Genomic DNA, 14,154 nt, shown 5'->3' with positions numbered 1-14,154 from the left:
TTAAATTACCTCGATAATTTTATATCGTTTCATCGTAAGTTGCAAATTGTAATACAGGTCAATTTTACTCGATGATTGTCGTTAAATGAAACGTGGAAATTCACGACATTTATTTTAATAATATCCTGTCAAGAGTCCATAAGACACCGTAATCAATGGGATATTAAACGTCGTTTTTGTACACGTTATATATATATCAACTTATATCATATTAATAATAATGATGATATTCTAAATTTCTAACAGTCAAGTAGAATAATAGAATATCACTGTATTTTCGACCGTCAGTCGATACCCTTTATAGTTTATATATAATACCGCGGTCACGGTGCAACAATACCACTGAAGGCAGCAATGACGTTATAATATAGTTTAGTGAATTAATACTAAGCGACAATAATAATAACAATCTACCGTACAACTATAAATTACTATGAAATTTATACATATTTTTTTTTTTTTTTTTTGATAAAAAAATCATAGGGATTAACCGATTAACCGATAAAATGTGAAAATGGACAAAAAAAATAATAGTAATATGGCGTAATATAACTTTATAGGGGTCGTTGGTAAGGTTTGGAAGGACAAGAAAAGTGAAATATGCTTATTTAAAGTAAAATTGTCCTCATTTAATAAAGCTTTTGTTGCATATTTTAGAAAAAAGGATTAATGGAATCGGTACATTTTAATTTTTTCAATAGTTATTTTAACTAAATTAGATGTTAATAAAATAAAATAAATCTCAAAAATAAAGATTTTTGTATTGTAATAGCTCAAAGATACTAATAATAATATAATCTACCAATTATTGCAAATGTTTATCATTAAGCATTATGAACTTCACTATAATTTAGCATGACATAAAATACGCGAACGTATACCTACGTATAAGACGTAAAGGTATTGTTTATTAGCTGTAAATATAAATATACGACAACGTAGCCCACATTATATACATATAATACCCACGCATTCCGAAGAAAATTATTATTATTTCCGGGGGAGTGCGAACTGAGGGTTAAGTATTGTTGTACGTTGGAAAACGTTATTAAATCGGCGGAAAAGCAGCGTTCTCGCCCGGCCACCCACACCCAGCTATAACATATTATATATACTCATCCCCTACAACACCCCTTTACCATGAATGAGTTAGCGTATGTATAAAATACGTCAACTTTTTGTCAAAGACACACTCGCGCGTGCAACAATTAATTGTTATTTAATTATAAACGGATCCCACAGAGATTGGATGTGTCTACTGTTTGTACAGAATCGCCGTGTTTTCATTAATACGAGAATTCCGGAAAGTTTATCAATCGGTATAACGTACATAAGTCAATGATTTTATTTTTGATCACTCATAAAATTATTATAAACCATAACAGTATTATACCATACTTATATAATATTTAAACTTTTTATTAATATAGTGCTGTCTTCAAAATAATCGAAACGCAATATATTATTTTTAAAGAACAACGTAAATAATAAGCTCCAAGGTTAAAAAAATAAAACATAAATCAAATTTATTCAGATGATGATTTGCTTAAGCTTTTAAATTAGGTACTTATATATTCTAATGAAACTTCGGTATTAATATTAGGTCATTACTTTTTTTATCCACGTTGTATGTGTTTAAACTAAAAATGAATAGTCATTACTGATTAGTAATAGTAAGTAATATTATATAATAAGATAATTTATATGTAAATGAAAATATAATAGTCAAAATGACTCATTATAAAATCCATACATATATTTTATAGATCAATAAATACATAGTATCTCAGCGTTTTTTTTTATTTTTAATGACAATATACAATATAAATACAACCAAGCTAATTAACAAACCATATTTGAGATTAAGAATTTTTTAGTCACAATATAATCATTATATTATTATAGGCATACAATTTAATAATAGGGACTATTTTTTTTTAAATGGCTAACATTTTATTTTTATATAAAACGTTGACTTGTTGTCCCCAGGTAATTAATGGAAAATCGATATTTAATTTGTGGGTTACTGTACAAGTTTTCTAAGGCGAATTATCAAAGTCCTTATCCATGACTTCGAATGTAAACCGGCAATATTTTAAGTTGAATATAAAAAATATTTAAATAAGCCTACTATCATCAAAATATATGAATAAGGCATTTTGCAGACGATGATTACAAATTACCATCACTACGACGGTTACGACGGTATACGCATCAGAATAGGCATCTATACATCACATGATTTACACGGACGGTGGAGATTTGGAACGCGCGAACACCCCGCAGTTCCCCATAGCTAGTGTATAATATATTATTATAATAATAATGTGTACAGTTTACAGACTACGAAGAGACGCATTACCGGAAGTGCCTACTTTACAGCCGGTCGGTGGAAGTCGAATCGACATTGGAAATAAAAAAACCGAACGAACGAAAAAAAAGGACGCGTTTTGTTTCTGATAACCGTTGATCCGTAAACGAACTGTTAGGGAGGCGAGAAGGGGTGGGGAATCCATAACGCGTTCACGGTTCGTCGAGATCCATAGAAGCAAGACAGCCAGAAATCACGGAGCAAAATTATAAGACGAAGAAAAAAAACATCGAATAATAATAATACACCCAGCACTACTGCTGCAGTATAGTACGAAGAGAAACAAAAACGAATCGGAGAGAGCGCGAAGATACACATACATATGATATATACTTAGTCGAGTATATATACATTTATATTGCAGGTACCCAGTACATGCGATGCTGCAGAAGACGTGCCCGCCGGATCTTATTAGACTACCATCGTCCAAACCGGCAATCACACACGAATCTCGGCGGACCATCGTCGGAGTCATTTGTATATATTCGAGATCACAAATTATCGCTACACATAATCACGCGTCTGTTATTTGAATATAATATAATATTATCATTATATACACGACGGATCAGCGTGTATACGCGTATTATATTCGGACGCGGAGCAGACGGAAAAATACCTGTATATGATGGGCATATACAGGTATATAGGTATTATAAGGCGCAATGACTCCTCTCCGCGCCGTTGATTGCTTCACGACTTCACGACCGAATATCACATTTATATAATATTATGTATCGTATATATATATGTATATAAGTATGGACGAATTATACGTTTCGAGGAAAACGATTTATGATTTCGTAAAAAAAATACAAAGTATATATGTATAGTAATGTATTATATATAAGTATATATATACACGCGGACACGTGTGCGCTGGACGTTGCACGCTGCAATTTATCGAGCTCATTGCTGCAGTGCGTTATTGTATATTTATATAATGTAAGTACATATAATACTGCAGCTGATATCATATTTCATTACAATAGGTGTACCGTGTGCCTATATATGTACGTTGTTATAAGTAGAATAGAACTTATCCGTAATACGAACAAAATAGCTGTACTGCATTTTGTAGGTATATATATATACTTAGTTTATTTAAAATATCTTTATGTAGATATACATCCGAAATGAAGTATTACTCACTGAGAGGATTTATAACTAGATTCGATCAAAACGTCAGCGAAAATCGCATACTTTGAGATTTAATTGTTTTTAAGTATTTATATAAAATTTATGAAATTTAATGTTCTGAGTTCAGACGTAAACGATAAGACAACCAAATATACAGTATACACTGAAAAATTTTATTTACGTTAGATTACAATTATTATTTAAAGTCTTAATAAATTGCTGTAAGAAATCTATAAAGTATATTTAATTACCTAAATAATAATTTCAACCACCAATACATAGAAGTATAATATTATAATAGTGTTATGGTGTTTCTCACCTATTACAGTTTTTATATTTACTATATGTATTATGTAGGTACTTATATATTTTCTAGACGCACGTATCATCTTACTTCATTCTTTATTATCAATTATTACAAAGCCTTGCCATATCGGTATTAGGTATAACTATTTTAAATTACTTTAAAAAATACTAATAATAATCGTTTTATATGGTATCAAAGATAGATAACATTTTAATTATTGTTAAAGCGTAAACCACATAATAATAATGTGCACTTTACTTGAGGTACGCCGGTACGCGTACCTAGGCTGAACTGCCATTATATGTGTTCCTCCTCATATGATTGGTTCTGGGTATATAAGAGTTTCATTAAAAAAGTTTTATAAGTGTATTAATATAATTAGTAGGTAGTTTATGATGTTATATATTCATATAAAATCCCATTGATAACTAATTTTGACGTTTGTCACATAAAATATCGGAAACTATTTCAAATGTTGATTTTTTAGGTACCTATGAGAAGTGATAACTGTGATTTACAGCTATATAGTCAATAATCGATTGTCATAATATTATATATGTGACATACATAGGTACATAGTTTTACGTAACAGTTGTGTATCATGTATAGCAATTTCGAAGTGTTGTGCAAAAACTAAGAAATCCCGGTGAGTCGCTATACAGCGGAATCGAGAGCTAGAGAAGGTTAATTGAAAATAAATGTTTTATCACAAAATATAAAGATACTTTCCCTCTCGGAGCTAGTGTGAATGTGTGATAATAAAATGCAAAAAAAAATCTATAAATTATTAACTCTTGTTGTCCTTATACATTGCACAGTGACCTTGTGGTTTTTACCGTTATAATATAAGTATTCTATAGTTTAGCAAATAGAAAAAAAAACAAAACAAAAAACACGGGTCCCTATAGAGTATAAACTATATACTTTGATATCGGAACGCACACACGTTTTTATTTTTTTATTTTACCACGCTACTGCAGTGATGATAATAGGAATTAGATATATTATATGGATTAGAGAAACCGACCGCAAACAATTGCGCGAATGACTATTACATTATATATTAGCACAGTAAATTCATAATGGTATCTAATAATATATAGCTTGGTGAACATGCACCGGATTTTTTTTTTATTATTGCTCAAAATTGTAACAAACATTACGAACTCAATTTATAAAATGTTTTCATGAATATAATGTATCAAATATTATGTTATGTTGACTGGTCATTGAAATGCTATTATTTATATTATTATACATATTTTAGTACTCACCAATACCCTATACAAGCCTATATATAACATGCAGAAATATAATATTAAATTCAATGAAATTAATTTCTCACTTTAGTGGTCGTATCTATTGTTTTATATTCATGTACATTAATATCATAACAAAATTTAATTTTAAATATAATATAAAATATTTTAACTGGAAATGACTGAATATATTATTTTGAGTAAATTAATTCTATACATTTTTTTGTTTAAACAATTTTATTAATTACTCGTATCAACGATGAACGGCAATGAAACATGAAATTAATAATATTTTAAAATAAAGTAGGTATATAGGTACCTTTATAATCTAAGATATTAATGATTAATTATTATAGTATGCAAGGAACTCATTTAAATAAAAATAATGATACAATTTTTGGCCTAGAATGAAAATTTATATATTGTCAAAAAATATATGTACAACAAATATAATATACATTTTAGTGCACTTGTCAGCGACATTTTTGACGTGTTGCACAATTGAAGTTTACAAATAATTACCCAGGTAGAACGGCGACACGTAGATTTAACCACTTTTCACGGTTTATTTAATTCTATGCAGTTGAACAATATGGAAATTCATCCACGTGATAAAAAATAATAATAATTTTGTCAATCTAGCTTTCATTTCTTTCCTCACTATTATAATAGTTATACTTACTATACAATCACAATAGTTCTAATATTATAGTATAGTAAGACATTCTACGAACTATTATTGTAGATATTTCAGATGGAGATATCATGAAAATTTAAATAAATGTATTATTATAAATCAAATAAAATATTATAATGACTGTTTTGTTCTCATATACGTGTGTATCAGATGTAGAAAAAAACCAAATCTGTATAATATAGTGAGAACATATAATACATATCGGTAGCATAGTCACGATTCTATCACCGTTTCCAACACATGATTTATGTCTACTGCAGTAACGTATGATTATGGAGGACGGACCGGGGGATTATGAATGTTATTGAATTTTACCAAAAACCCCATCAACCCTGTATACACATTATATACGATTTTGTAAGTATTTGTTTGTGTATAACGCCGAGGAAATAAAAAATAATAATCAAATAACCGAGTGGAGACTTTAACGACTATATGTATCTACGGAAACAATATGATTCCCAAGGATCCGGCATTAGTCAAGGTACCAATTATTATTGTCAGACTATAGTCGAAAACATTGTTAACGGGGTCTAAATATTTTCATCTCACTTTTTATTCTATTTTAATGGCGTTACCTACGAAATAAAAAAAAACTCGTTAACGTTCAGCATAATACATATATAATATTGCAATGGCAAGATTTATTATACATAGGTATAACACCTGTTGGATATTATATACCTAGGTATAGCTGCTATGCATATTTATATATTCATTGTAAGTTTTTTTAAACTGCATCTATGTATAAGATCATTTTAAACCCTGTATTATTCAATGTTTACAGTATCTATGATCTTTAATAAGTATTTGATATCGTTTTACAGAGCACACAACAGTGGGCACGTTAACTTGGTCACAGACGGTGTAATATTTCGTATTGACTTATTTTTTTTATCAATAATAGACATACACGCACACACGCACTCCAAACACCACGAGGTCCATTGAGTCAAACCACATTTTCCGGTGTTCAATAGGGTGTCTATAGGGGCCTTAGATTTCAGTGTCAAATTTATAACCTCTCATACAAAAAAAAAATACTACACGTAAGCGTGAGAAAATTTTGACAACTAACAAGTATTGTCCTAGTTATTTTTTTTTAACCGGTAGCAATTGTTTAATCGATATACTTAATTTAATTTTTAGCGAAATCATAAACACATTTTATTTTATAAATAATAACTATCCGCCTTATATTACATAAATACTACTAAATAATATAAAATATAACTTTGAATCAACAGTTTGTTATTTTGTATTCTCGTATATTATATGAATATAATACCCACAGTAGTTCTGCAGAGTGCAGTTTTTAGGTTATATCCCAAAAATAAAATATTTAACTCACACCTTATACTCGTATTATATTATCATTGACTACAAAACATAATTTTATTTTATTGTATTGTTTTATGGGGGAAAGGAATTTATTTTAAGCAAGTATATTTTATAATTTATTTTAATTCCAAATAATATAATAGTATTATTATTTATTAATATTAATAGAAGGTATATAATATAGATCGGAGCTGTACTACATAAAAATATACATCATTGCTATTATCAATAATATAATTTTAACTTAATATATTTCATAAGTACTTATATTTTTTAATATTTAAAATAATATGATTGGTTTATAATACAACGTATACTGTAATATTCTACGTAAAACACTATACAATATCGTTAAATTTGACATAAAAATAATAGAGGAAGTAATAACCACTTGAGTGAGAATAAAACACATCTAACTCACTCATAACTTATTATCATCAAAGTACCCGTGTCTGCATATGACGTAGCTCATAGTAAATGCAAAGAAAACCTTATAAACAAATGCATAATATTCAACTGCCCTAGATATACTGAATTCTGTAAAATCTTCAACGATCCAACATCATTACAATAAATACTCAATAAAAAAATTCTTAAACTAATAAATTTTTAAAAAAATAAAAATTAAGCCTAAAGTTGTAAAAAATTATTATAGTTTTAAGATGCTATGACTTGTAATTAACTTTAATTACAAGTAGGTTAATTGATGTTTAAATCTTATAAAACAAAAAATAAATTCTTTGTGATCAATGAATAATAATCACAAATCTAGTAGAGAATTAGAGTTAAAAAATATAAATCCTCACAAACTCACAATAGTATAATACTATATTATGATGAGCACAGAAACAAGTGGTTTTGAAATACATATACTGTTTTTTTCTTTCTGCGGGCAAACAGTTTCATTCATTCTAACGTTTGATTACTTTAATTCATTCATTAATATACAGTGCACTGATGTTCTATACATTTTAGGTAAACCAGAACCATGGTTAATCATGTTTGAAAAAAGCTACCGGCAGCTCCTTAAATTCTGCGGTGTACCTCAGAGCTGCGGTCAGCCCTGTATACAGTGCGGTCGTCATCGGGTTCACTATATGTATTACATACGAGCGGCGTACTTTTGATTCATTTTTTTAACCAAAATAAATTCAATATTAAAATATATGTCTTACCTTGGTTGTTTGTTGACCGATACGACTGTTCGAGGACGGGTGATTCTTCGGTCTTTACTCGACGATATGTATCTAACTCCCGCAAATGATTAGAAAATGATGCATTCTCCATAAAGGGCCTCTGACCGAGGCCCAATCCACGGAATTGATGAGGGGGGCCTTGGTGTACAGGAAAAACAAAAAGCACAAAATTTCCAATATAAATATGAACATTTTTAACTGTAATTAACCATTTTTAAATATTTTTTTGTATAATTGTTATATATTTTAAATGTATACATATTTAGTATACCTATCTCTACTAAAGTAATAGCTCACTTTTTGATTTAAATATTATATATAAGATTATAAGATCGTATAACAAATCAAAAATTGTTTTTTCTATCAAATCTACTATAAATTCAATGAACCGCACCCCTTAATTAAACCTTTTTAAAACAAACATTATAAATTGATATTAAAGTATTTATTAATATATTCTTATCCTCTTATTTAATAATAATACAAATAGTAGTATATACATATATATATATAAAGGTCAATAATAGTATTAACTTTGTGAAGATAAAATTTTATACTATTTTAGTATACATATGAACAAATGATAACTACATTTTGTATAAGCTTAGAAAATATAGTCTTATTTTAATTTACCACTAGTGGTTCCCACGGATGTTAGCGGTTGAGATAAAATATATTATATTGTATAATGATATGAAAAAACGTTCAACATATTTTGCCGAAATGCAAAAAAAAATATTTATCATCAACTGATAAAAATATATATTGGTTCTCATAGACCAAAATAAAACATATTTACATGCACACATATGTTTGATTGTCATTTATCCTATCGATTAACATTATTATTATTTATTTTTTAATTTAGTTATTTTATTGTGAACACACTGATCACATTCGAATAGTAAAACGACTCAAATTGGTCTGCGTGTTTAAATAATATTTATAATTATAATAATTGAGCCTATTTACAGTTGTAAAAACTACCCGGAGGTCTGCCACATGGTTTTCCGGAGCCTATTCACATCAAAGTCACGCTTTTTGGTGTTATTGTTATACCCACCGATATCAATAAAATATAGATACACGTATAAATGAAATTTAGTAGAATTAAGCTGAACATAATTGAGGGAAGTCAAGAATGCACGAGTATAAAAAACTCTTTCTATGGATAATAGTTTTTTTTTTCATTATTGCTATTGTATTACAAACACATGTTATCTTCTAAAATATTCAATTTCCGCAATTTAAATAAAAGTAATATTAAAACATGAATAAAATCGTAGATATAGTCGTTAAGTATTTACTACGTAAATATCGAACCTAAAGTTATATATAATTTTAGATTTAATTACGATTAGAACAAATTGTATCTTTCAATATTAAGATACTTACGAGATTTTGATCGTGGCTCCCGAGGTCCGTCCACAGTAACTTTGATTGCTTTATTATACGTTGCTACTTGTGGTGGACACGTCGAAACCGTTATTGTAATGGTGAAACTTTTCCCTAAAAATTAAAACATATTATTTTAAAATATATTTCATCAAAAATATATTTTATTCTCTATATGGTCTATATTGATCAAAGCTAGCTCACTCGCGCATAACTATCTAAGTCAATCTTTTAAGAATTCATACTTCTTATAATAATAATAATAATAATATAATATTATTAATACTTAAATCTATACCAATAAATTATTAACAAACATAATATTGTAAGCTGTATAGATAGATATACTGGATATATAGTATTTATCTAATTTATATTTTATATTTAACTCATAATTATATGTCCTTAGCATTAAGTTCATGTGAAAAGAAATAATGAAAACTTTAAAAAATAAAAATATAAAGTTGAGAAAACGAGTTTAACATTTAAAATATAACAGCATCGTATATTTAAAACATAATCTTTATATTATGATTATATATTTACTAAATAAAATAATAAATTTGCAGAGGTAGTAAATGTATTCCATTATAATATATATATATAACATATATAAATAATTCATTTTTTACAGCTTCAAATTTTATATGGAGCATGGTCATGATATTTATGACTCATTTAGCATACTAATTACATACATGACGCACACAATTCCCTCATAATAGTAATATTATTAAAAATATATATAGGTATATTATAAATGGCGCCAAAAAAAGAAATAATCATGTCCGATGCCTGTCACCATCGATTATTTTAGATTATTATTTGTTGGTTTTGAAATAATAAACTGCAAGAATATTTTTAAATTCTACAAGTTACAACTATGTTATAATATATAACAACTATATATATTATTTTTATATACACATAAAAGCACGTATATGAATACTCTATTACCTACAACGCTTGAACTGACGGAGAATACGAGGAACAGAATATTTCTTCTTTTTTAAAGATATTTTTATTATACCCCTTATAATCATATTTAATTAATAAAAAACTTTAATTTTCGGGTACACAATATATTTTATATCTTTGTATCCCCCTTCTACTTTTTTAACTCAAACATTGATTAGCCGTGTATTAATTAGATATGTTTTTAATTGAAAAAATGCTAGACCCTATTCAGATACTAAGATTGCTTTATATCACTATTTATTATTTTAATTTTGAAAACAATGATAAATCAGTAATTAATAATCATCAATAGGAATTAATGTAAGCAATCAGCAGACCTTTATAAAAACTGCACTTGCTGATAATTTTGCAGTTGTTTTTTCGATAATATTCATTGTTTCTTACATAATCTGCTCCTTTAAAAGAAATTACTAAACAAACAAAAAATTATCTTTTCATAATTAAGTATGGACTATGGAGATATATTTTAAAGTGAATTCTATACATAAAATATAAAATTTTTAACAAGTACCATAAGTTAAAAAAAGAAAAACATACAAAAAAAGGTGGGCAAGTGGGTATCGCTCTGCTGTATAGTAAAGATGGAGAGTAGGTCACTGGTCATTATAATGGATGTGTTAAATTTGAATGCAATGACGGATATCATTGTATATGAAAAACGATTCTGAACGGAGATGATTTGTCAGTCAATGATAATTAGTTAAATATATTATATTATTACCTATATTTAAATTGTAATATATCGTTATATCGATTTCATAAAAAATTAAATTTCATATGCTCATAAAATGTTTTCTATATTGACGCAGGAATTTTTTTTTACAGTTACTTGAAGAAAAACTTATGGATAATCTTGTATTGGATTTTTGAACCTTAAGTATAAATCACAAAAATTTTATGAATTTTCAACTTCAAAATTCCTTACAAATTTTCGTGATTTTGATATATTTCGTAAACATTTGAAATTTAAATGCTTATAAACAAAAATTGTGACTAACGATTTTTGATTTTTTTTTACTACGATAAGTACAACTTTTTTTTATCGGCATTTTAAGAAAAAAAAACTTAGAAAAGTCGAAAATTTCAATTATCTATAAGTAGCTTAAAAAAGATTAAAATATTTTGAAAATTTAATCGTAAATAGATAACGCTAATATAAATATTTAGTAAAAATTTCAAGTATTTACAATAATTCGTTTTTGAGTTACAGCAAAATAAAAAAATCGATTTTGTCAAAAAGTGTTAATGCGTAAAAATTCCCATTTTTCCGTTATTTTGTCAGGGTTTTTCCCAATGCTTTTAAAAACTACTGGATATTTTTTACTTTTGACTCCCCAAAGTATCAACTAGATGAATTTTCTTTTTCAAAGAGGGGCTGAAGTCGAAAATCGAAGCATTATTACTACTCCAAAACGTGATGACAGACACAAAAAAAAAAAACACACATCATTGTAAAATCAATACAGTCATCACTTCGTTCAGAATCTAATATATTTAAAAACAATAAATTAAACCAAAATCAAAAACAGTATAAATTATTGTTTGGTACTTAAATAACATATTTTAAAACATTTTCAATATTACTAATTTTTACCTAAAACCTAATTTTTAAACATCCAATTGAAGTTAAAAGTCCCCGTCTTATTACCAACAACCAAATAGTGATAAATTGTGAATTTCGGACTTTCCTTAAAATTAAAAAATAACTGGTCTCTAATTTTAATTTGTAAAAAGTCACATCCAAACATTTTTTAACTAAACTACAATAAGTATACAGTAAACTGTATAGTATTAAACGTTATAAAATAGTACATGTTAAGTAATTTAGCCACTATTATATTACTGCAGGTGCTGCAGGTATTATAGTTATATAACTATTCCACATATCTACGCTATCCGCGTATGATGCCACAGTAGTATAAACTAGAAAGGTCGAGGTACCACGCGATATGACGATTTACTCAACGGGACACGTCATCTGCAGTTTAACTAATTAATTGCAGGATCAAGGGAGATAATGGATGAATCATATACATAATTATAATTTGTGTGTAAGCCGCGGTTTCTGTTGCGCATTCTGCTGTAGCAGGACTACGCGTATAACTTACTATAAGCAGCTTTGAACATCAAATAATTGAACACGCGTTTAATTTCAATATTTCAATACAAGGTATTGTTTTCATACAAACATACAATCTTTTGTTTCTGCATGTTATAATAAACATAATATTATAATTCTTAATTATAATTCGTAGTAATATAATCTACAGTCTACACAAACTGACCAACCATTATGTATTAATATTAAGGAGGATAATAATTAACTTTTCTTTTTTTTTTTAATGTATTTTATTTTGCGCTTGTTTTATGGAAACGTCAATAATATAACATTATAACATTTATAGCCGATTATTAGTTATTACTATTACAAATACATACACGCGGTATAAATCGCACATATTGTGACCACAAAATTCTGTCAAACGCGCAATACATCAATAGGCGAGTTTTTCTACCTTTCCCCTCTGTTGTTGCTGTCGTCAAAGTAATTGCACGCGTCCGGTAAAAGAAGACGAGTGCTGCCATCAAAGAGCGGCGTAAATTAATATTATAATATAGTGTCGAAATGTGTCCGAGTAATTGTATATAAATGATAATAAAGAAGATTTAGGGCGACAGTTATTGCAAATTGATTTTTTTGTTTTTGCATCTTCTGATAGGAAATAAAAAAATCATAACGTATATATCATATAGTTTCCAAAGAAAAAAGAAAAACATCTTTAACCCGCCATCTGATAGCGCCGCGAGGACTCACACGGAGTGAAATGTCGGCGAAAAATCATAAGAACAAAGACTCTTTGTCCTTTGTCTCGGTACTTAAAGGATGTTAAATGACATCAGGTTAGAAGTTTCAAGCCACGGTTTAATTACCTGCAGCCGTACAATATTATATATATATATATATATATATAACTCAAAACACTCGAAATGATATCTCAAAAACCGCACAAAAAATAAAAATAAAAAACGACATGCACTGCAGTGCACTTCAGCATAATATTTCTTCAACCTAAATTGACAATATCGGTGCAAATATTTAAAAACAAATGTATACATATTTATAAATTATAACTATTTTTTTATATATGTTAACGGTGTATGTGATTAACAAATGTATATAATAATGATTAGTCGTATATAAACAATTATTATTGTTTTATTATGTTGTATGGTTGTATGTATGATATTTAGTAATTACCATTTACCTGTAAATCTTATAAATAATCATTAAATCATGTAATATTTTCAAGTTATATAGACAACATATAATAAACGCATTTAAAGGTAAAATATAAATGCTTTTATGAGATTTTATGCTCACAGAAACTGTTTGGAAATTAATTATACATTCAAAATAATGCAGAAATTATTATGAATTCATGTACGATATTTATAATATTTCCAATTCC

The 14,154-nt window shown here is 27.7% G+C and overlaps 1 protein-coding gene across 2 annotated transcripts in view; it reads right to left on the bottom strand.

Moving 5' to 3' along the window:
- Positions 1-14,154, bottom strand: part of LOC113556811 (protein lozenge-like) — a 40,771-nt gene that overhangs the window by 23,763 nt on the left and 2,854 nt on the right. Inside the window, exons 2-3 of one of the 2 annotated variants that reach the window (XM_026961970.1) lie at positions 9,707-9,820; positions 8,291-8,458 (exon numbers count right to left, since the gene is read on the bottom strand). In XM_026961970.1, the coding sequence (XP_026817771.1) occupies positions 8,291-8,458; positions 9,707-9,820 (282 nt within the window). The remainder of the gene's footprint in view (positions 1-8,290; positions 8,459-9,706; positions 9,821-14,154) is intronic. The other variant, XM_026961971.1, reaches the window with a different exon arrangement.

Source organism: Rhopalosiphum maidis, chromosome 4, assembly GCF_003676215.2.
Source record: "Rhopalosiphum maidis isolate BTI-1 chromosome 4, ASM367621v3, whole genome shotgun sequence".
Lineage (NCBI taxonomy): Eukaryota > Metazoa > Arthropoda > Insecta > Hemiptera > Aphididae > Rhopalosiphum > Rhopalosiphum maidis.
The sequence above is the reverse complement of the archived record's forward strand: the minus strand, read 5'-3'. Positions and strand labels throughout refer to the sequence as shown.